The sequence below is a fragment of the Gorilla gorilla genome, chromosome 20 (genome assembly GCF_029281585.2).
Source record: "Gorilla gorilla gorilla isolate KB3781 chromosome 20, NHGRI_mGorGor1-v2.1_pri, whole genome shotgun sequence".
Classification (NCBI taxonomy): domain Eukaryota; kingdom Metazoa; phylum Chordata; class Mammalia; order Primates; family Hominidae; genus Gorilla; species Gorilla gorilla.
Window position 1 is genome coordinate 28,355,960 of NC_073244.2, and position 25,090 is coordinate 28,381,049.

At 44.9% G+C, this 25,090-nt stretch overlaps 1 protein-coding gene and 1 long non-coding RNA gene across 15 annotated transcripts in view; one reads left to right on the forward strand and one right to left on the reverse strand.

Moving 5' to 3' along the window:
* Positions 1-8,814, forward strand: part of LOC129528952 (uncharacterized) — a 37,065-nt gene extending 28,251 nt beyond the window's left edge. For all 3 annotated transcript variants that reach the window (XR_008674287.2, XR_008674288.2, XR_008674289.2), the window contains exons 2-3: positions 4,614-4,713; positions 8,691-8,814. This is a non-coding gene — a long non-coding RNA (uncharacterized lncRNA). The remainder of the gene's footprint in view (positions 1-4,613; positions 4,714-8,690) is intronic.
* The window catches only part of ZNF43 (zinc finger protein 43), a 47,329-nt gene extending 22,535 nt beyond the window's left edge, over positions 1-24,794 (reverse strand). For 2 of the 12 annotated variants that reach the window (XM_063701165.1, XM_063701163.1), the window contains exon 1: positions 8,632-8,769. In XM_063701165.1, the coding sequence (XP_063557235.1) occupies positions 8,632-8,634 (3 nt within the window). In that variant the 5' untranslated portion in view covers positions 8,635-8,769. Of the gene's footprint in view, positions 1-8,631; positions 8,813-10,448; positions 15,931-17,989 lie in introns of those variants that run through there. The other 10 variants (XM_063701171.1, XM_063701170.1, XM_063701167.1 and 7 more) reach the window with 10 other exon arrangements.
* Positions 24,795-25,090: the final 296 nt, after the last annotated feature.

The window sequence follows — 25,090 nt, forward strand, 5'->3', positions numbered from 1 at the left end:
TGTCTCTACTCTAAAAGTACAAAATTTAGCCAGGCATGGTGGCGCATGCCTGTAATCCCAGCTACTCAGGAGGCTGAGGCAGGAGAATCACTTGAACCCAGTAGGCGGAGGTTGCAGTAAGCTGAGATCATGCCATTGTACTCCAGCCTGGGCAACAGGAGTGAAACTCCGTCTCAAAAAAAGTAAATTTAAGGAAAAAAAAAATACAGCTGGACGCGGTGGCTCACGCCTGTAATCCCAGCACTTTGGGAGGCCGCGGCGGGCAGATCACGAGGTCAGGAGATCGAGACCATCCTGGCTAATACGGTGAAACCCCGTCTCTACTAAAAATACAAAAAATTAGGCGGGCGCCGTGGCGGGCGCCTATAGTCCCAGCTACTTGGGAGGCTGAGCCAGGAGAATGGCGTGAACCCGGGAGGCGGAGATCGCAGTGAGCCAAGATGGCGCCACTGCACTCCAGCCTGGGCGAAAAAGCGAGACTCTGTCTCAAAAAAAAAAAAAAAAAAAAAAATTAGCCGGACGTGGTGGCACATGCCTGTAGTCCCAGCTACTCCAGCTACTCCAGCTACTCAGGAGGCTAAGGCAGGAGAATCGCTTGAACCCATGAGGCAGAGGTCACAGTGAACCGAGATCGTGCCACTGCACTCCAGCCTGGGTGACAGAGTGAGACTCCATCTCAAAGAAAAAAAAAAAAAAAACACCAAACACAAAAAAAACTACACAGACTCCAAGGTTGAGTTTACACACTGAACTGTTCTTGCTTTTGCAGTGTAAGTACTTCAGCCTGCAAATATTAGATTACCTTGGATTATCAGTTTTCTGTCAAAGAAATTTATTCAGTATTTTTTAGTTTTTACCATTCTGTATTTCTAAATTTAATTCGTTCTTCGTGCTAAACTTCTGTGTGCTCTTAAAATGAGCTTTAATCTAAACAAATCTGTGTCTACTTTAAAAGACTTAAAAAAAAATTAAATTTTCCCAAATCAAGCATAAGCAATGAATCTGAGGTCTTAAATAAAGACAATCTTGAGTCAAAAGAATGCCAAAAGGTTTATTTGGCTGTTAATATGATTTAAATATATTTCAAAAAAGCAACAAAAATATCTCCATATAATCTAAATGCTTTAAGATAAAAGAGTTGAATAAGATAGTCTCTCTTATTTTCAGGTAGGATAATAAAGCCTCTGATTTATATTTTCTTTTACAACAGCCAGGTCTCTGGACATATTGAACTCTTGAACATCTGAATTTCAGTAGACATTGGATTCATTGAGCTCCGTCTCAAAAAACAAAAAAACACAAAACCTGACATCATAAAAGAACAAGAGAAGAAAAAGCAAACTGACCTCTAAGCTAACAGAGGACAAGAAACGAAAATCAGATCTGAACTGGAGAGTTAGACAAAAAAAATGATAAAAATATGGAGAAGGCTGGGCGTGGTGGCTCACCCCTGTAATCGCAGCACTTTGGGAGGCCGAGGTGGGCAGATCACTTGAGGTCTGGAGTTCGAGACCAGCCTGGCCAAATAGTGAAACCCGGTCTCTACTAAAAATACAAAAATTGGCCATGTGTATTGGTGGGCACCTGTAATCCCAGCTACTCGGGAGGCTGAGGCAGGAGAATTGCTTGAACCAGGGAGGCGGAGGTTGCAGTGAGGCGGAGGTTGCAGCGAGGCAAGGTTGTGCCACTGCACTCCAGCCTGGGCAATAGAGCCAGATTCTGTTTCAAAAACAAAATGAAACAAAACAAAACAAAACAAAAAACAAAAAACAAAAAAAAAAAAAAGGAGAAATCCAGGAGTAAAATCTTGAAAGAATTAATAAGATAAATAGCGCTCTAGAGAGATAAATGAAGAAAGAGAAGATCCAAATAAACACGATTAGAAATGACAAAATGGCCATTAACACTGACCCAACAACAACAAAATAATTATTCAAGTCTGTAACAAACACCTCTAGGTAAACAAACTGGAAAATCTAGAATAGATCAATTCCTAGACACGTACATCCTCCAAAGACTGAAAAAAAAAAAGTATCCCTGAAGAGACCAACAAGATTCAAAATTGAAGTATAATAAATAGCCTAGAAACCAATAAAAAACCAGGATCAGACATATTCACAGAAGAATTCTACCAGATGTACAAAAAAAAAAAAGCTGATACCATTCTTACTAGAGCCATTCCAAAAAATTGAGAAGGAACTCTTCTCCAACTCATTACATAATAGCATTATTCTGATACCAAAACCTGGTATAAAACAAAAAAAGAAAACTTCATGCCAATGATCTTAATAAAAAATGATGGAAAAATTCTCAACAAAATACTGGCAAACTGAATCCAGCAGCACATCAAAAAGCTAATCTACTATGATCAAGTAGCCTATATCCCTGGGATGCAAGGTTATTTCAACATACACAAATCAATAAATGTGATTAATCACATAAACAGAACTAAAGACCAAAACCACAAGATTATCTCAATAGATGCAGAAAAATCTTTCAAGAAAATTTAACATTCTTCATGTTAAAACCCTCAACGAACTAGTCATTGAAGGTACATACTTCAAAATAATGAGTTATCTGTCACAAACTCAAAGCCAATACACTGAATGGACACACAGAAGTTGGAAGCATTTCTCTTTGAAAACCGGCACAAGACAAAGATGCCTTCTCTCATCACTCCTATTCAACATAGCATTGGAAGTACTGGACAGAGCAATCAGGCAAGAGAAAGAGAAAGAAAGTCAGACTACTCTTGTTTGCAGGTAGCATGATTCTACACCTAGAAAACCCTATAGCCTCAGCAGAAAATTTTTTTTTTTAATTTTTATTTTATTTTTTTGAGACGGTGTCTTGCTCTGTCACCCAAGCTGGAGTGCAGTGGCACAATCTTGGCTCACTGAAACCTCCACCTCCTGGTTTCAAGCAATTCTCCAGCCTCAGCCTCCTGAGTAGCTGGGATTACAAGCCACACAACTACGCCCAGATAATTTTTGTAATTTTAGTAGAGACGGGGTTTCATCATGTTGGCCAGGCTGACCTCGAACTCCTGACGTTGTGATCCGCCCACCTCGGCCTCCCAAAATTGCTGGGATTACAGGCATGAACCACCACGCCCGGTTCCAGAAAAGCTTTTAAACTGACAAACAACTTCAGCAAAGTTTTAGAATACAAAATAAATGCACAAAAATCAGTAACATCTCTGTACATCAACAATATTGAAGCCAAAAGCCAAATCAAAAACACAATCCTATTTGCCACAAAAAGAATCAAATATCCAGAAATATAGCTAATCAGGGAGGTGAAAGATCTCTATGACAAGAATTTTAAAACTGCTTCAAAAAGTAAGAGATGACACAAACAAATGGAAAACCCGTTTATGCTCATGAATAGAAAAGGTATCATTAAAATGGCCAAACTGCCCAAAGAAATGTACAGACTTAATTCTGTTTCTGCCAAACTACCAAAAACATTCTTAACGGGACTAAAAATAACTATTTTAAAATAAATGTGGAACTAAAAAAGAGCCTAAATACCCAAGGCATTCCTAAACAAAAAGAACAAAACTGGAGGCAGTACATTACCTGACTTCAAACTATACCACAGGGCTACAGTAACCAAAGCAGCATGGTACTGTTATAGAAACAAACTCATAGACAAATGCAACAGAATAGAGAGCCCAGAAATAATGCTACACACCTACAACCATCTGATCTTCAACAAAGCTTACAAGAGAAATGTAAAAAAAAATTTCTATTTAATAAATTTGCTAAAATAACTAGCTAATACTACGTAGAAAACTGAAACTGGATGCTTTTCTTACACCATATACAAAAATCAACTCAAAGTGAATTAAAGTCTTAAACTTAAAATGTAAAATTATTTTTAAAAAAACTTTGGAAGGTACCTAGGAAATCATTCTAGACATAAGAACCAGAAGATTTCATGATGGAGATACCAAAAGCAATTGCAACAAAAGGAAAAATTGACAAATGGGACCTAATTAAACTACAGAGCTTCTGCACAGCAAAGAAAACTATGAACAGACTAACTAAACAAGACAACCAGCCAGGCACGGTGGCTCATGCCTGTAATCCTAGCACTTTAGGAGGCCAAGGCAAGGTCAGGAGTTCGAGACCAGCCGGGCCAATATGGTGAAACCCCATCTCTACTAAAAATACAAAAATTAGCTGGGCGTGGTGGCACACGCCTGTAATCCCGGCTACTCGGGAGGCTGAGGGAGGAGAATTGCTTGAACCTGGGAGATGGAGGGTGCAGTGAGCCGAGATTGTGCCACTGCACTCTAGCGGGGCAACAGAGTGAGACTCCATGTCAATTGAAAAAAAAAAAATTATGTGGTAAACAATTAGTCATATGAAAACACTTCTAGGAGGTACCAAGTTTCATCTCATAAAATGTAGCATTAAACTCAGAAATCAAGATGATAGGATATAGAATACAGATAATCACCTCTACAAATTTACCCTGCAAAGAGAGTAACTGATGTTTTTATGAATCTGTGTAATTCACCACTTATATACCACGTTTTATTATAAAAATGTATTAATTTTGTACAGCCAAATAAAATAGATTTTCCCTATTCTTTTCCTTGGTAGCATTCTAAAAGCTAAGCCTTGGAATTCTGTTGAAAATCACTCAGCCATAAAATAAAAGACACCTGAGAAGATTCCTAAACTCACTCTGGGAAAGAGAAAGGTAAATGATAATTTTTATTTTATTTTATTTATTTTTTAAACAGAGTTTCCCTCTTGTCGCCCAGGCTGAGTACAATGGCGCAATCTCAGCTCACTGCAACCTCGGCCTCCCAGGTTCAAGCGATTCTCCTGCCTATGCCTCCCGAAGTAGCTGGGATTACAGGCGCCTGCCCCTGCACCCAGCTAATTTTTTTGTATTTTTTAGTTGAGATGGGATTTCACCATATTGGCCAGGCTGGTCTCGAATTCCTGACCTCAGGTGATTCACCCACCTCGACCTCCCAAAGTGTTGGGATTACAGGCATGAGCCACTACACCCAGGCTGTGACACTGTAGCACACATAGCCATGGTGGTTATCTTGGTTTATCCCTAGACAGTACTGAAACCCAGGATCAGAAAAAAACAACAAAAACAACAAAATGAAGTGTGGCTGAGGAAAAATCACCCACATTTTTCGAAAGGAAAAACTTGACCTAAAAACATTCTGAAAGTCTCTGGCTGGGTGTGGTGGCTCATGCCTATAATCTCAGCACTCTGGGAGGCCGAGGCGGGTGGATCACCTGAGGTCGGCAGCTTGAGAACAGCGTGACCAACATGGGGAAACCCTGTCTCTACTAAAAATACAAAATTAGCCAGGCGTGGTGGTGCATCCCTGTAGTCCTAGCTACTCGGGAGGCTGAGTCAGCAGAATCGCTTGAACCCAGGAGGCAGAGGTTGCAGTGAGCTGAGATGGCTCCACTGCAGTCAAGCCTAGGCAACAAGAGCTAAACTCCATCTTAAGAGGGGGGCGGGGAAAAAAAAAGAGTCTTGTGCCTAGGGAAAACAAAAAGAAAAAAGAGGCCAGGCGTGGCGGCGGAGGCGGGTGGATCATCTGAGGTTAGGAGTTCGAGACCAGCCTGGTCAACATGGAAAAACCTCGTCTCTAACAAAAATACAAAAATTAGCTGGGAATGGTGGTAGGTGCCGGTAGTTCCAGCTACTGGAGTGGCTGAAGCAAAAGAATCACTTGAATCAGGGAGGCAGAGGTTGCAGTGAGCAGAGATCACATCACTGCACTCCAGACTGGGCAGCAAAGCAACACTGTTTCAAAAAAAAAAAAAAAAAAAGTAAAGAAAAAAAGAAAAGGAAAAGAGGCACAGAGATTTTTATTTTTTACTAACAGTGTAAGGGGATTATTTTTTGCTTTCTTTTCAATATGGAAAATATTTTCAAATAGAAAACAAAATTTAGGCCGGACTCGGTGGCTCACAAGGTCAGGAGTTCGAAACCAGCTTGGCCAACAAGGTGAAACCCTGTCTCAACTAAAAATACAAAAAAATTAACCAGGCACTGTGGCAGGTGCCTGTAATTCCAGCTACTCGGGAGGCTGAGGCAGGAGAATCGGTTGAACCCGGGAGGTTGCAATGAGCTGAGATTGCACCATTGCACTCCAGCCTGGGAAACAAAGCGAGAGGAAGGATGGAAGCAAGGATGGAAGGATGGAAGGAAGGAAGGAAGGAAAGAAAGAAGGAAAGAAGGAAGGAAAATTTATTTAAGTCCATCCAATGATTTTTCAAAAAATAATTAAAATATCTGTATCAAAAATGTACAGATATCTAAAATATCTTTAAAACGTATCTCTGTATCTAAAATGTACACTAAAAAAAAAAAAAAAAAAAAAAAAAAAGCCCGGCGCGGTGGCTATTTTTAAGTGCCGTAATCCTAGCACTTTGGGAGGCTGAGGCGGGTGGATCATCTGAGCTCAGGAGTTCGAGACCACCTGGCCAATATAGTGAAATCCCGTCTTTACTAAAAATATAAAAAAATTAGCTGGGTGTGGTGGCAGGCACCTGTAATCCCAGCTACTAAGGAGGCTGAGGCAAGAAAATCGCTTGAATCCGGGAGACGGAGGTTGCAGGGAGCCGAGATAGCACCATTGCACTCCAGCCTGGGCAGCAAAAGCGAAAGTCCATCTCAAAAAAAAAACAAAAAAAAGAAAAAATAGTTGATAACGTGAATTGCGGAGAAGAAGGTGGCATTTGGGAATGTCAGAAATAAAGGAAAATTTAGTTTAGTTTTTTTTTTTTTTTTTTCCAGAGGGAGTTTCACTCTGTGGCCCAGGCTGGAGTGTAGTGGCACGATCTCGACTCACTGCAACCTCCGCGTCCCGAGATCAAGCAATTCTCCTGCCTCCCAAGTAGCTGGGATTACCACACGTCGCTAATTTTTTTTGTTTCTGTTTTTGGAGACGGAGTCTTGTTCTGTTGCCCAGGCTGGAGTGCAGTGTTGCAACCTTGGCTCACTGCAACTTCTACCTCCTAGGTTCAAGAGATTCTCCTGCCTCAGCCTCCCAGAGCAGCCAGGACTACAGGCATGCACCACCATGCCCAGCTAATTTTTGTATTTTTAGTAGAGACGGGGTTTCACTATGTTGGCCAGGCTGGTCTCGAACTCCTCACCTAGTGATCCGCCCGCCTCGGCCTCTCAAAGTGCTGGCATTACAGGCGTGAGCCACCCTGCCTGGACTGAAAATTTAGTATTTTACTCAAATCCATTAGGCTGGAGGAATGGGGAGTACGGTGTAGACTTCAGACCCTGCTTGAAACACGAGAAAAATGCAGAGGAAAATCACTCTTCTGTGGAGTGTGAAAATAATTAAGTGGCAGGCAATTAGACTGACCTCACTCTAATGCCAGGGTTTCTACCTTATAAAAATCTAACTCAAATGTATATTTTGTAAATTACTACACTGAGAAAAAAAAAATTCAGCCTTAAACAACTATAAACTGCCAATTAACCCGATTATATAACCAGGAAATTTCCACCTTAATCGTACAAATTAAAAAACTATATAACTCTACCTAACAAAGTACTGAATTTGGTTTTCTTCATCATTTGCCTTCTAAAAGTCTTTCCTGGCCCGGCGCAGTGACTCACGCCTGTAATCCTAGCACTTCAGGAGGCCGAGGCAGGCGGACAGCCTGGGCAACACGGTGAAATCTGGTCTCTACTGAAATAGAAAAAATTAGCCAGGCGTGGTGGTGCGCGCCTGTAGTTCCAAGCTACTCAGGAGGCTGAAGCAGGAGAATCGCTTGAACCCGGTAGAGGGAGGCTGCAGTGACCCCAGATTGCACCACTGTACTCTAGCCTGGACAGAGAGAGACTCCGTCTCAAAAAAAAAAAAAAAATTCCTTCATTCCCCATGGACCCCGAACTACAAACCTTACAGTCTTAAATTACTCTTTGATTAATATTTTTGTGGTGACTCTCATTTTTTTTTTGAGTCGGAGTCTCACTACGATGCCCAGGCTGGAGTGCAATGGCGCGATCTCGGCTCACTGCATCCTCCGCCTCCTGGGTTCAAGCGATTCTCCTCTCAGCCTCCCTAGTAGCTGCGATTACAGGCGCGCGCCACCATGCCCAGCTAATGTTTGTATTTTTAGTATAGACGGGGTTCACCATATTAGCCAGGCTGCTCTCGAACTCCTCACCTCGTCATCCACCCACCTCGACCTCCCAAAGTGCTGGGATTAAAGGCGTCACCCACCGCGCCTGGCCGACTCTCCTGTTTCTAATAGACCAAAAGAGGGACTAGAAATGCCATGGACCAAAGCTCTTCCTATTCACGAAACTGCATCACGAGTCAGGATTCTCTCCTGACGACCCTCCTGTGGCCCCTGCACAATTTGGGAGAGACGCCGCGTTGCGGCTGCAGAGCTGCCCACAGAGGGCTGCAGGCCGGGACACAGTCACTGCGCAGAGAAGAGACAGGACGCCCGGGGCCGCCTCCCAGAGCAGCCGCCATCTTATGGCTGAAGGGGATTGAGGCCGAGCTGGGCAAGAACTCCGGCACGCGCAGATTGTGGAGCTGACTGCGGGAAGGCCTGAGTCACGCCACAGCCCCTTCCCCCTCTCGGGATGTCGGACCGGCACTCTCACCATTTCTAGGCTTCCGGGGGGTCCTGGTGTCTTAGCTGTGGATCCCCCAATACCCGCAGGTCACAGAGCCACAGAGGCTGGACCTCTAGCAGCAGAGGACACAGAAGAATGAAGACGAGACGCGGAGCTCCAACTGCAGCCAGAGACAAAGGCCCCGCCACATCCCGGAAGCCGCCCTGTCCTCTCCTGCCCCGTGCCTGATTGGACGGTTTCCAGCCCAGCGTCCCCGATTGGATAACTTCTAAGGTCCTGCCCCCGCAAACCCTGAATGAAAGAAGATGTGATCAGAAGCTGGGCTGAAAGAAGAATGACAGCCTAGGCTGCCGCCTTTTCAGGCAGGGCTTCCTCCCTGAGCAGAGCAGGCCCAACCCAGAGGGTATTTGCCCTTAACCTTGTGCATAAGGTCATCTTCACTTATAAGTAATATACTATATGGCTACTAAAAAATGAAAATAATTGTTTTTGAATTTCAGCTTTTATGACCTTCCTGGCTTCTGGTCCTTTGAGTAGGAAGTATTACAAACATTGAATATTTTATTATTTATCCTCTGTGGGGTTTTTCTTATTCTTGAGAGGGGGTCTCTGTTACCCAGGCTGGAGTGCAGTGTCATGACTGCAGCTCACTGCAGCCTCAGCAATCTAGGCACGAGCAATTTACCTGTCTCAGCCTTCTGAGTAGTTGGGACCACTGGCATGTGGCCCCATGCTCAGCTAATTTGTTATCATATTTTTATTTGTAGAGATGAAGCCTCACTAGATAGCCCAGAATGGTCTCAAACTCTTGGGCTCAATGAATCCTACAAAGTCAGCCTCCCAAAGTACTGGGATTATAGGCATGAACCATCACATTCAGACTGAGTTATTTTATCAAAAAAAATTTTTTAAAGCATTGAGGTCCATTAATAGAATTCAAGGAAATGTTATGCACATTTTTTAAAAGTAAATTAAAAAGCATATACAAAAAGAGAGAGAACATTTTTTAAACAACTAAATATAGGTAATGTTACCAGAAAAAGTTTAGATCTCCTGACTTTAAGTTGCAGTATGCTAATGGAATATTCTTAGTGGATAGTATTCCATTTTCATAAGAAATTCAAAACAAGATAATTTCCAGGTTTTAGAAACTGATGCAAAACATAAAAATATAGAAAATCTCTAATGTGTTCCCATGATATAGTATTACTTGAAATATAAACTGGGCAAACTCAGCAAAAGACAATTTAATCTCAAGTTTCAAAATAGGTACAGAAGTTCTAATGGAATAATAAATGGAATCCAGGATTTTATTCATAAAAAGGCTAAAAAGTGACCATTCTCTGTGATTTTGAAAGTAGGAATTTGTGTAAACAGATGTGTATTTGCATCTACATTTGCCTACACTTACTTTTTTTTTTTTTTTTTTTTGAGACGGAATCTTGCTCTGTCGACCAGGCTGGAGTGCAGTGGCACGATCTCGGCTCACTGCAACCTCCGCCTCCCAGGTTCAAGCGATTCTCCGGACTCAGCCTACCAAGTAGCTGGGGGTACAGGTGCATGACCCCATGCCCAGCTAATTTTTTTTTATGATATATTCATTTATTCAGATTACTCAATAATTAAAAATTATATTTTCTATGAATACCAGCTAATTTTTTGTATTTTTAGTAGAGACAGGGTTTCACCCTGTTAGCCAGGATGTCTCCTGACCTGGTGAACTGCTCGCCTCAGCCTCCCAAAGTGCTGGGATTACAGGTGTGAGCCACCGTGCCCAGCAGCTTTTAAACATTTTAGGAAAGCATGAGACATCAATCAATATGTATAAGATCTTCTGTCCCTACCTTTTTCCTCCTCCACCTCCTTCTTCCTCTCTCTCTTTCTTGGTTTGATCCAGTAATGCAGGACAACTTGAGGTGAGGGCTTCCAGGTCATAAGTAAATAAGAGATAAAAGTCTGGATTCTTGAGTCCTTGATAAGCATTCAGCTGAATACAATTTAGTCTGGCTCAGTGAATCTGCATATCTAAATTAACAGCACTGCAGAGGAAGCAATCAGATGTGCATTTGTCTCAGGCGAGGCTCAGAGAAATGACTCTGAGTTCTGTCTGTCTTTGGTTCTCAAGGAATTTCCTTGTTGGCTAATTGTAAAGAAAGTATGTAGCTTTTTTATCTTTGTAGCTATCTTATTTAGAAATAAAATGGGAGGCAGGTTTGCCTGACATAGTTCTCAACTTAACTTTTCTAGTGGCTTAGTAATTTTGGCATCAAGAGATTTATTTTCCTTTAACAGTGGAAACCTCTTTCATTATCAAGTGTAGAGGTTAATAAAAAAAACTCATAAACACAAATATAATTATTGCTACATCTTTCAGAATAGCCCATTCTAATTTTTTTTTTTTTTTTTTTTTTTTTTTTGGAGATACAGTCTCGCTCTATTACCCAGGCTGGAGTACAGTGGTGCAATCTCAGCTCACTGCAACCTCCGCCTCCTGGGTTCGAGCAATGCCCCTGCCTCAGCCTCCCGAGTAGCTGGGATTACAGATGTGCGCTACCACACCTGGCTAATTTTTGTATTTTTAGTAGAGACGGGGTTTCCCCATGTTGGCCAGGCTGGTCTCAAACTCCTGACCTCAGGTGATTCGCCCGCCTTGGCCTCACAACGTGCTGGGATTACAGGAGTAAGCCACCGCACCCAGGATAAAATAGCCCATCCTAATTTAATTCTCATTTACTCTAGACTTTTTTCGTAATTTTATAGTGGATCTTAATGTTGGAGGCATTCAAACCAGAGCAACTCAATCTTGAATAGCAGCTGTGTGAAATATGCTGAAACCTACTTGGCTGCCTCCCCAGGTTAGGCATTCTTAGTCACAGGATGAGATAGGAGGTCAGCACAAGATAAACAAGATACATTGCACTTAGAAATTTGTCGTAATCTTCTCTGTTAGCAGGGTGCAAGCAGAAACACAGAATCACATATTTAGATCATGGATGCAGAGATATGTCACAAAGCTCCTGTGGTTAGGGTCAAGAAAGGAGCTTCCCATCCCCTAGATGTTGGTCTCAGAAATAATTCACAATACCCAAATTATGTGAGACCCAGGCAAAAAGGAGAGTCACATCACCTAGGTGCTGGGTCCAGTGATATTTCACAATTATCCTCTGTAGCAGGTTCTAGTCAAAAAAGGAGAGTCACAACATTTAAGTGATGAAGAAAAAAGAATATGTCATAATACCTTTCTGAACAGATCCCATTCAGGAGACTCATAATACCTAGGTGTTGGACCCAGCCATATATATTACAATACAAAATGTATGCAGAGATCAGGCAAAAAAAAAAAAAAAAAAAAAAAAACAAGAGATCACATAACCTAAGAGCTGGGCCCAGCTACATATCACAAGCACCCCAGTGGACAAGGCCAAAGCATGAGAGAAGAGTCACATCACATAAGTGCTTGACTAAGCGATATGTTACGGTCCAAACTGTGAACACATCCCAGGAATAAGAGGAGTCACATCATCTAAGTAATGGGCCCAGAGATATGTCAAAGTAACCCCTGTGGAGAGGAACCAGGCAGAAGAATCACATAGCCTGTGTGCTAATCGCAGGAATAAGTCACTCTCTTTTATGGGAGCATGGCCATAGCAGGAAAGAAGGGTCAAATTATTTGGTTTCTGGGCTCAAATATATGTCACAATCTCTCCTATAGGGAAAACCCAAGTAAGAAAGTCACATTATATGGATGATGGGTTCACAAATATGTCACTATGCCCACTATGGGCAGGGTTCAGGCAGGAGGCTCACATTACCTTAGTTCTGGGCCAAACAGTATGTCACAATGCCTGATGAGGAAAGTGCTGAGGAAAAACGTAACTTCATTTTTGGTGTTTAGCCCAGCAGTATGTCAAAATCTACATTGTGAGCTGAATGTAGGTAGAAAAAGAAGCATCACAACAGCTAGGTGCTGGCCCAGTGATAGGTAACAATTCTTTCTGTAAGCAGCAACCTGGTAGAAAGAGAGTCACATTACTTGGGTGATGGATGCAGATAGATTATAATGCTTCCTGCAAGCAGGATCCAGCAAGGAAAGTTACATCACCTGGATGTTGCACATAGCAATGCCACAATGGCCCATGAAGATAGGGCACAGGCAGAAGAGTCACATAACCAGGGTGTGGGGTCCAGTGATATGTCACAATGCCCCCCTGTGGGCAGTGCTGAGGCAAAAGTACAGAGTCACACCACCTAGGTGTTGGATTCAGCAATGTGTCACAATCCGATCTGTGCACTAGGCACCAGGCAGGAGAGTCAAATCACTCAGGTGCTGGGCAAAGCTGTATGTTACAATCACAGTCACAAAAAAATGTAGGAATGAACAATCCCACACATCCCATTTCTAAGTATTAGAGTCAACACATGTTGTATGTTGAGTCCAAGTACACAAGTCACAATCTCAACGGTGGACTGGATACATCCATGAGAGCCTCCATCTTTGCTGTGGACTGTGTCCCCTTAGTGGAGTCACAGCCTCACAGGTATGCTGAATCTTGGTTTGAGAGTCATCAGCCCACGTGTGAACCGAATCCACATTTGAGAGTCAATTTTCCAACCATCTCCAGGTGTGAGATTCAGAACTTCAACAGTGAGCTGTGTTCATGTGGAAAGTTGTCAATTTTCACTCTTGCCTGGGTTTGCATAAGAGTGTCACAATGTCACCTGGGTGCTAGGCCCTGTTATAGAACTCTCTATACTACCTGAGGGCTTTATACAATATCCATGATAGTCACAATTTGCTCTGAGACTTTTTTTTCTAATACAAACTCATAATCATACCTGTGGACCTAGGCTCACGCATTAGAGTCAACATCTCTCCAATTGGCTTGGTCTAGAGAAGAGTTCTCACCTGCCTATGAGCTAGGTTTAGAAATGAGTCACCATCTTAACTGTTGTCACATGATTACATATGACAGTCATAATTTTTACTGTGGACTCCATTCACATGTGAAATTCGTGTGAGGGTGACAATGCTAACATTTGGTAGGTTGTGCATTTGAGAAACAGTCTCACCTGTGTGCTTGGCCCTATGATAACACTCTCTGTACCGTCCAAAGACTTTATACAAAATGTGAAAGAATGGTAATCCAGGACTTTACCCGTTTCTCTAAGTCTAGCTACCAGCACCAGTATCTCTGCTATGGACTGGTTTGTGGTATGAGTATCATCATCGCAACTGTGAACTGGGCTAAAGTGTATGTCACAATCTAACCTGTGAGTAGAAAGTAAATGGGAGAGTAACATCACCTGCATGCTGAGTTGGAAATACGTCACAATTTTTCAGGACAAGGACCAGGCAGGAGAGTCATATTACCTGGTTGCCTGTCCTGGGTTATGTTACAATTCCTTCTCGAAAGCAAGGCACAGACAACAAAGTCACGTTACTTGGTACTGGACCCAGCTATGTCACAATTCTCTCTGCAGGCAAGGCCTGGGCACAACAAACACAGCACCTGGTTGCTGAACCCAGAGATGCAACACAATCTTTCTGTGGGCATGGTGCAGATGGAAGAGGAGAGTCACACCTCCAAAGTAATGGATGCACAGATATGTCACAAGGTGCTTCCCACAGACAGGGCCCAGGCAAGAGCTCTTTACCCATTTGGTTTGAGCCAGCGATGTGTCATAATACCCACAATACAAGGGGCCCAGGTTAAAGAGAGTGATATCACCTAGATACAGAGTCCAGTGATATGTCACAATCCTCCCCTTTTACAGGGTTCAGGTAGAAGTTACATCACTTAGGTGATAAACAAATGACATGTCATAATTCCTCTATTAGCAGGTGAAGAGAGTCCCATCACCTAGGTGTTGGACTAGCCATATTTTAATATATACAATACACAATTCACCAACACCTAGGTGAAACAAATTGTGTATATTGAAATATGGCAGGGTCCAACAACTAGGTGATGTGACTCTCCTGCATGGGCCCTGCTAATAGGAGAATTATGACATTATCTTTCTGTTTATCACCTAAGTGACGTGACTCTCCTTTTCTACCTGAAACCTTGTAGTAGGAGAGGAGAGTCACATCACCAAGGTGCTAGGCCTAGTGAAAAATCACAATCCCTGGCCAGGCATGGTGGCTCACACCTGTAATCTCAGCACTTTGGGAGGCAGAGGCTGGTGGTTCACCAGGTCAAGAGAACGAGAGCATCCTGGACAACGTGGTGAAATCCTGTCTCTAATAAAAATACAAAAATTAGCTAGGTATGGTGGTGCGTGCCTGTAGCCCCAGCTACTTGGGAGGCTGAGGCAGAAGAATCGCTTGAACCCGGGAGGCAGAGGTTGCAGTGAGCTGAGATCGTGCCACTGCACTCCAGCCTGGCAACAAAGTGAGACTCCGTCTCAAAAAAAAAACAATAAAATAAAAAAAAATCACAATCCCGCCTTGGGCAGAAACCAAGCAATAGACGAGGGTCACATCACTTTGTTACTAGGTCAAAAAATATGGCACAATATTTTCTGAAAAAAAGGGGCCCGTGCAGCACAGTCACCTCATCTAAGAGAGGGCTCCAGAGATATGTCAAAATGCCCTATGTGGGTAAGGCTCATAAAGAAGAGTCACATAACCTAGGAATTGAGACTAGTTATATGGCACAATCACCCCAGTGGGCAGGACTGAGGCATCGAACAAAATTCACATTATGTAGATCCTGAGAAAAGTGATATGTCAAAATCTCCACTGTGGACAAGTTTCAGAGACAAAAGGAGAGTCATATAATCTAGTTTATGGGCCCAGGCAAATGTCATAATGTCCTCTCTGGACAGGGACCAGGCAGAAAAATCACATAACCTGTGGTCAGGGCCTAGTGATACGTCACCCCCTCTTCTGTGGTCAGGGCCCAGGCAGGAGAGAAGAGTGAGATCATGTAGGTGCTTGGCACAGATATGTTACAACGTCTCCTAGGGAAAAGCCCATGTAAAGGTGAAGAGTAACATTAAATAGATGGGTCCAGAAATATGGCAAAATGTCCCCTGAAGCCAGGGTCTAGGTAGGAGATTCATATCATCTGGGTGTTAGATCCAGTAATATGTTACAATAGCCCATTTGGGCAGGGCACAGAAAGGAGAAACACATTACCTGGGTGCAGGGACCAGTGATATGTCACAATGCCCTCTGCGACAGCACCAAGGCAAGAGTATAGGGTCACATGATCTACATGCTGGGTCCAGCGATATGTCACAATCCCATCTGTGTACTGGGCCCAGGCAGGAGAGTCAAATCGCTCACATTCTGAGCAGAGGTATGTGTCACAATCACACCTGCAGAAAGACCCAGAAATCAGATAAAACAGTTCTTCACATGTCTTCATTCTAGGTATGAGTCAATACCATTTGGATATTGGGTCTAAGTACACAAGTCACCATCTCAATGTAGATGAATCCATGCATAACAGCCTCAATCTCTCCTGCAGACTGTGTCTCTTAGTAAAATCATAGCCTTGGACAGGCGTGGTGCCTCACACCTGTAACCCCAGCACTTTGGGAGGCCAAGGCAGGTGGATCACCTGAGGTCAGGAGTAGAGACCAGCCTGGCCAACATGGCAAAATCTCATCTCTACTCAAAATACAAAAATTAGCCAGATATGGTGGCGGGCGCCTGTAATCCCAGCTACTAGGGAGGCTGAGGCAGGAGAATCACTCGAACCTGGGAGGTGGATTGAGCCAAGATCATGCCATTGCACTCCGGCCTGGGCAACAAGAGCGAAACTCGGTCTTAAAAATACAAAAAAAAAAAAACAGCCTCACAGGTGTGCTGAATCTTGACCTGAGAGTCACCAATCCATCTGTGGACCAGATTCACCTATAAGAGTCAATTTTGTAATTTTCCACTGCCTCCAGGTGTGACATTCAGAGCTCCAGAAGTAGGTTATGTTTATGTTAAGGGATGACAATATTTACTGTTGGCTGGTTGCGCATATGAGTATAACAATGTCACCTGTGTGCTGGGCCATGTAAGGGCACTCAGTGTATTACCCGAGGGCTTTATACAATATACAGGAGAATCAAATCCACTCTGAGATCTTTGTGACTGTATAAACCCATGATCGTACCTGTGGCCCTAGGCCCAGACTGGGGCAGGTGGATCATGAGGTCAGTAGTTCGAGACCAGCCTGACCAACATGGTAAAACCTTATCTCTACTAAAAATACAAAAAAGCCGGGCGTATCCCAGCTGCTCAGAAGGCTGAGGCAGGAGAATCACTTGAACCTGGGAGGTGGAGGTTGCAGTAAGGTGAGCTCGTGCCACTGTACTCCAGCCTGGGTGATGAGGGAGACTCTGTCTCAAAAAAAAAAAAAAAAATACACAAAACACAATCTCATCTGTGTTTCTGGCTTGTGATGACACTCTCTGTGCCACCTGAGAGCTTTTTATAATATCTGAGAGAGTGGTAATTCTCCATGACCTTTGCAAAAAAAAAGGAAACTTAGAATCATGTTTGTTTTCTCAAGCCTAGCTAGGCAAGGTGTCTCTCTTTTATTGCCTGGTTCAAGGTATGAGAATCATCATAGTAATTTGTAAGCTCAGGCAAAATATATGTGACAAGGGCCGGGAAGGCGGCTTACACCTGTAATCCCAGCACTTTGGGAGACCGAGGCAGGCGGACCATGAGGTCAGGAGATCGAGACCATCCTGGCTAACAGGGTGAAACCCTGTCTCTACTAAAAATACAAAAAACTAGCCGGGCATGGTGGCAGACACCTGTAGTCCCAGCTACTTGGGAGGCCGAGGCAGGAGAATGGCATGAACCCGGCAGGTGGAGCTTGCAGTGAGCCGAGATTGCTCCACTGCACTCCAGCCTGGGCGACAGAGCAAGATTCCGTCTCAAAAAAAAAAAAAAAAAAAAAAAAAAAAATATATATATATATATATATATGTTACAATGTTACAATTACACCTATGGGTAAAGAGTGAGCAGGAGAGTCACATCACCTGGGGCTGGTCTAGAGATATGTTACAATCTTTTTTGAGTGCAAGGACGAGACAGGAGAGTCACATCACCTAGGTGCTTGGCCAGGGATGCCTTAACATCTCTTCCTGTAAGATGGGCACGGGCAGCAAGTTACACCACCTGGGTGCAGGGCCCAACAATATGTTACAGTGCTCTCTATGAGCAACACCCTGAGAGGTGAGACACATTATCTGGTTGCTGATCCCAGTGGTATGTTACAATGTTTTTGGGGGGCATGGTGCATGTAGGTGAGAAAAGTCACATATTATAATTGATGGATGTCAAAATATGTCACAAGGCCCCCTGTGGGCAGGCCCAGGCAGGGACCTCCCATCTCCTAATGTCAGACCCAGTAATATGTAACAATACCCAAAATATGCAAGGTCCAGGCAAAAGATGAGAGTTACACCATCTAGGTGCTGGGTCCAGTGATACATCACAATCCTCTTTTGGCAGGGTGCAGGCTGAAGAAGAGTCACATCACCTAGGTGATGAATGAAAAGATATGTCATAATACTCTCGTGACCAGGGCTTATGTAGGAGACTCCTTGGTGACAGACCCAGCTACATGTCACAATATGTATGCAGGGGCCAGGCGCAGTGGCTCACGCCTGTAATCTTAGCACTTTGGGAGGCCGAGGCGGGCAGATCACCTAAGGTCGGGAGTTTGTGACCAGCCTGCCCAACATGGAGAAACCCTGTCTCTACTAAAAATACAAAATTAGCCAGGTGTGGTGGTACATGCCTGTGATCCCAGCTACTCAGGAGGCTGAGGCAGGAGAGTCGCTTGAACCCGGGAGGCAGAGGTTGTCATGAGCCGAGATTATGCCATTGCACTCCAGCCTGGGCAACAAGAGCGAAACTCCGTCTCAAAAAAAAAAAAAAAAAAAGAGTATGCAGGGCCCAGAGAAGAGAAGAGTCCCATCATGTAGGTGCTGGGCCCAGTGATACATCTAAATCTTTTTTTGTTCAGAGTCCAAGCAGTAGAGAAGAAGTCACATTACCTAAATGCTGCATCCAGCAACATGTCACAATACCCGGATAAGGAGAGCCCAGGCAGAAAAGTCACATCACCTAGGTGAAAGGCCCAGGGATATTTCCTAGTGCTACTTGTTTGCAGGGCTCAGGAAGAAGACAAGAGTCAGATAACGTAGGAGCTGGTAGCACAATCACTACAGTGGGCAGGGCCTAGCTATGAGAGGAGAGTCACATCACATGGGTGCTGGGCCAAGCGATATCTCACATTTCTTACTGTGGACAGATTCAGAAATAAAAAGGAGACCTATTATTTAGGTGACTGGCCCAGAGTTATGTCACAATGACCACCTGAACAGGGACCAAGCGTAAGAATCACATCACCTGTGTGCTGGGCCAAACAATAAGTCACTCTCTTTTCTGTTAGCACAACCCAGGCTCAAAGATATATTACAATCTGACCTATGGACAAAGCCCAGATAAAAGAGGAGAGTCAAATAAAATGTTGATGAGCTTAGATATGTGTTAAAATGTTTTCTGTAAGCATGGTCCAGGCAGGAAACTCACATCGCTTGGGTGTAAAACCCAGCAACATGTCACAATGTCTTACGTGAGCAGGGCCAAGAAAAAAGTAGAGTAACATCACTTTGGTGCTGGGTTCACCAATATTTCACAATCTTCCCTGGAGGAAAAACTAAGAAAAAAAAATCAAATCAGCTATGTGCTGCAAAATGTCACAAAACTTCCTGTAAGCAGAAACCAGGTAAGGCAAGAGAGTCAAATCACCTGTGTGACTGGTGCAAAGACATTTCAAAATGCCACCCATAGGCAGGGTCCAGGCATAAAAGTTATATCACCCGGCTGTTGGACCCAGCAATATGTCACAATGGCCCAAGTGGCCAAATCGTAGGCAGAAGACTCACATGTCAGTGCAGGGCCTAGCAATATTTCACAATGTCTGCTGCAGGCAAAACCTAAAACCAGGGGAAAATCCCATCAGGTAGGTGCTGGGCGTAGCAATATGCTACAATGTTCCTGTAAGCAGGGACCAGACAGAAGAAGACTGTCACATCACCTGGATGCTGGGCCCAGAGATATGGCAACCATCATTTCTGTAATAAAAACCCATGCAGAAAAAACACAGCATCTGGTTGCTGGCCACAGCAATGTGCCTCAATTTTCCCTGTAGGCAGGGTGCAGGCAGAAGAGGAGAGTCACATCTCCTAGTTGATGAATGCAGGGACATGTCACAATGCTCCCTGTAGGAAGGGCCCAGGTAGGAGACTTCCGACCTTTAGGTGTTCAGCTGAGCATTATGTCACGATACACAAATATGAAGGGCCTAAGAAAAATAAGAGTCACATCATCTTGATGTTAGGTCTCTGTGAGCAGAGACCAGGCAGGAGAAGAAAGTAACATTACTGGTCAGGCGCGGTGGCTCACACCTATAATCCCAACACTTTGGGAGGCTGAGGAGGGTGGATCACTTAAGGCCAGGAGTTCGAGACCAGCCTGGCCAACATGCTGAAACCCCATCTCTACTAAAAATACAAAAATCAGCTGGGTGTGGTGGCACATGCCTGTAGTCCCAGCTACTCAGGAGGCCAACGCAGAAGAATCACTTGAACCTGGGAGGCGGAGGCTGCAGTGAGCCAAGATCACACCATTGCACTCCAGCCTGTGCAACAGAGTGAGACTCCGTCTCCAAAAAAAAAAAGAGAAAGTAACATCACCATGATGACGGGCATCATTGAGTTACATCACAAAGCTCCATGTAGGCAGGGTCCAGAGAAAAGGTGTTACATCCCCTGGGTATTGGACCCAACAATATGTAACAATTTCTTTTTTATTTTTATTTTTTGAGACAGAGTCTTGCTCTGTCGCCCAGGCTGGAGTGTAGTGGCGCATCTTGGGTCTGCAACCTCCATGTCCCGCAATTCTCCTGTCTCAGCCTCCCGAGTCACTGGGACTACAGGCACACGCCACCATGCCCGGCTAATTTTTGTATTTTTTAGTAGAGACGTTTCACCATATTGATCAGACTGGTCTGGAACTCCTAACCTCAGGTGATGCACCCGCCTCAGCCTTCCAAACTGATGGCATTACAGGCGTGAGGCCACTGTGTCCGGCCTTATATGTAACAATTTGTTGTTGTTGTTGTTGTTTTTTGAGACAGAGTCTTGCTCTGTTGCCCAGGCTGGAGTGCAGTGGTGTCATGTCGGCTCACTGCAACCACTGCCTCCCAGATTCAAGTGATTCTCTTGCCTCAGCCTCCCAATTAGCTGGGATTACAGGCATGCACCACCACACGCGGCTAATTTTTGTATTGTTTTAGTAGAGATGGGGTTTCACCATGTTGGCCAGGCTGGTCTTGAACTCCCGACCTCAACTGATCCGCTCATCTCAGCCTCCCAGAGTGCTGGGATTACAGGCATGAGCCACCATGCCCGGCCATATGTGACAATTTCTAATGTGACATATTGTGCCATAATATGGCACAACATGTAGGGCACAGGTGAGAGAGTCACATAACATGGGTGCAGGATTCAGTACTATTTTACAATACCCAAAATTTGTGAGGTCCCATAAAAAGAGGAGAGTCATATCACCTAGGTGCTGGGACCAGTGATATACTACAATTTTACCTTTGGGCTGGGACCAGACAGGAAACTGAAATCACTCAGGTGCTGGCCAATGTCACAACCACAGCTGCAGAAAGGTCCAGTGATCAATTAATCCCGTACAGGTCCCAGTTCTAGGTATGAGAGTCACCACGTTCTCTATGTTGGGTCTAAGTACGCTAGTGACAATTTCACCAACGAATTGAACCTGTGCATAAGAGCCTCCATCTCTCGTGAGCTGTGTTCGCTCTGGCCCTCAGCCCAGGTATGAGAGTCAACATGTCCTCAGGAAGGTAGACTTCTCATTGGTTCAGATTGAAAAATTCTCACCTATGAACTAGATTTAGAAATGAGTCATTATTCAAACTCCTGCGGAATGTTCACATATAACAGCCACAATTTTAACTGTGGACTGTGTCTGTGCATGAGATTCAGGACCTCACCAGTGGGCTCCATCACTGTGTGAGGGTGACAATTCTAACGGTTGGTGGGGTGGGCAAAGTAGAAACACAATCTCACCTGCTTGCTGAACTCTATAATGACACTCTCTGTACCACGAGAGATTTATATAGTATTCAAAACAGTGGTAATTTGGCTGGGCACGGTGGCTGGCGCCTGTAACCCCAGCACTTTGGGAGGCCGAGGCGGGTGGATTACCTGAGGTCGGGAGTTCTAGACTAGCCTGACCAACACTGAGAAACCCCGTCTCTACTCAAAATACAAAATTAGCCAGGCGTAGTGGCACATGCCTGTAATCCCAGCTACTCAGGAGACTCAGGCAGGAGAATCGCTTGAATCCAGGAGGCGGAGGTTGCAGTGAGTCAAGATCTCGCCATTGTACTCCAGCCTGGACAACAAGGGCAAAACCCTGTCTCAAAACAAACAAACAACAAAAAAGTGGTAATTCTCAGCTGGGCATGGTAGCTCATGCCTGTAATCCCAACACCTGGGGAGGCTGAGGTGGGTGGATCACCTAAGGTCAGGAGTTCAAGAGCAGCCTGGCCAACATGGCAAAATCCTATCTCTACTAAAAATACAAAAATTACCCAGGAGGTGGAGGTTGCAGTGAGCTGAGATTGCACCACTACACTCCAGCCTGGGCAACATGAACGAAACTCCATCTCAAAAAAAAGTAATTTTCTATGACATTTGTACAAGAAAGAGACCCAGGATAATACTCATAACCCTAAGCCTAGCTATAAGAGGCAGCATCTCTCTTACTGGCTGGTTGAAGGTAGAAGAGTCATAATTGCACCTGCGAACTGGGCCAAGCTATATTTCACAATCCCACCTGTGAATAGGGAGAGAGGAGTCGCATCACGTGCGTTTTGGGTCAGGAATATGTCACAGTCTTTTCTGAGGGCAGAGACCAGACAAGAGTATCACATCACCTGAATATTTAGCCAGGAATATGTAACAAACTTCCCCTGAAAGCAGGACACAGGCAGCAGAGTCATATCACCTGGGTGCTGAGCCCAGCAATGGATAACAATGCTCTCTGTGGTCCAGGCCCAGGCAGGAGAGACACATTACCTGAGTCTAGTGATAAGTCAAAATTTTTCCTGTAGGCAGAGTGCAGGCAAAAATGGAGAGTCACTCTCCTAGGTGATTGATGCAGAGATATGTCACAAGGCCCTCTGTAGAAAGGGCCTGGGCAGGGCCAGACACGGTGGCTCACACCTGTAATCCCAGCACTTTGGGAGGCCGAGGCAGGTGGATCACGAGGTCAGGAGTTCAGACCAGCCTGGCCAACATGGTGAAACCCCATCTCCACTAAAAATACAAAAATTAGCCGGGCGTGGTGGCAGGCACCTGTAATCCCAGCACTTCAGGAGGCTGAGGCAGGAGAATCATTTGAACCTGGGAGGCAGAAGTTGCAGTGAGCCGAGATCGCACCACTGCACTCCAGCCTGGGAGACAAGGCGAGATTCTCTGTCTCAAACAAACAAACAAAAAAAAGAAAAAGAAAGGGCCTGGGCAGGAGCCTCTTATTGTATAGGTGTTAGACCTAGTAACATGTCCTAACGTCCAAAATATTCAGGGACTAAGGAAAAAAGGAGAGTCACATAACCTGAGAGCAGGGCTTAGCAATATGTAACAATGCACCTTGTGGACAGTGCCAAGGCAAGAAAAAAGACTCCCATCACCTCAGTGAAGGGCCCAGCTATGTGTCACAATGCCATCTGTGGGCATCACCAAAGCTGGAAAAAAGTCACATCTTCAAGGTGCAAAGTCAAGCGATATGTCACAATCTCCATCTGTGGGCTGGGCCAAGGCAGGAGAGTCAAATCACTAAGGTGCTTAGTAGATGCATGCAATCTTACCTGCAGGAAAGTCCAGGAATGAGATTAGAAATTCCACACATGTCCAGGTTCCAGGTATGAGGGTCAACACCTCCTGTATGTTGGGTCTAAGTACGTGAGTCACAATCTCAATGGTTGACGGTATTGCAAGAGAGCCACAATTTTGTCTGCGGACTGTGCTTTTCAGTGCAGTCACAGCCTCACACGTGTACTGAATCTTGGTCTGAGAGTAACCAACCCACCTGTGGACCAGGCCCGCATATGAAAGTCAATTATCCAACTTTTGACAGCCTCCGAGTGTGAGATTCAGAAATGTTCCTAAGAGGCCGGGCGCGGTGGCTCACGCCTGTAATCCCAGGACTTTTGGGAGGCTGAGGCGGGCGTATGACCTGAGGTCTGGAGTTCGAGATCAGCCTGGCCAACATGGTGAAACCCCATCTCTAGTAAAAATAAAAACATAAATAAATAAAAATTAGCCGGGCCTGGTGGTGCGCACCTGTAATGCCAGCTAATCGGAAGGCTGAGGCAGGAGAATCGCTTGAACCTGGAGGCGAGGTTGCAGTGAGCCGAGATCGCGCCACTACATTCCAGCCTGGGCGACATAGCAAGATTCCCTCTCAAGAAAAAAAAAAAAAAAATTAACAACAGAAACTGAAGACTCCAGGGCCGCAGCCCCTCCTGCGCACACATCGAGTCGGGATTCTGCCCCGATCATCCGCCGGGCATCCCTGGACAATCTGGGAAATACTCGGGGCTGCTGGTGCAGAGCTGACCAGAGAGCTCCAGACAGGGTACCGCGCAGGAATGGGGCGGGACGCGGGAGTCTCGGCTGCGGGCCCAGCCGCCATCTTGCGGCCAGAGGGGCCTGGGGCGGAGCTGCGCCAGCGACCAGGACTCAGGAGCGGACTGTGAGGAGGCCGGTCCCGCCACTTTCACAGCCTGCTGTCCCCTCTCAGGATGCCTAACCCCGCACACTCACCATTTCCCAGCTTCCAGGATGTCCGGGCATCTTAGCTGTGCGTCTCCCAGGACTTGCAGATCACAGGGTAACGGAGGCTGCGACAAAGTCACCGGGGATTCCCGAGTTGGAGGACGCGGAAAAGCAGAGGCGGGTCCCAAGCTCTAGCGGGAGCTGGAGACAAAGGCCCCGCCAAAAGCCGGAAGCCATGGCCCCCTCTCCAACTGCGCGTCTGATTGGGTGGTTCCCACGCCAGCGCCACTGATTGGATAAAGCTCCAGGACCCACCCTCCCTAGCGTTTGCGCATTTTATGGACAGGGAAACAGGCTCACGTAGGCGGGGCACGTGCCCAGGGAATTACAGCTAATCAAGTGAGCTGAGCCTTGAAATGCGCTTGCTTTTTTCCTTCCCTGGGTCAGCTTGTATAGTGCATCTTAGTAGCTACTGAAGGGGAAGAAACAGAACATTTGGATACCCTTTTAACAACTTTTTAATTATGTTGACAATGCAGCAAAGACCCTCATCCCATCCCTGAGGCTCTCTCTCACCGTGCTGTACCACACTGCTGTACACATCTTGGGATGACCATTAGGAATGGGGAAGCAGCTGGGG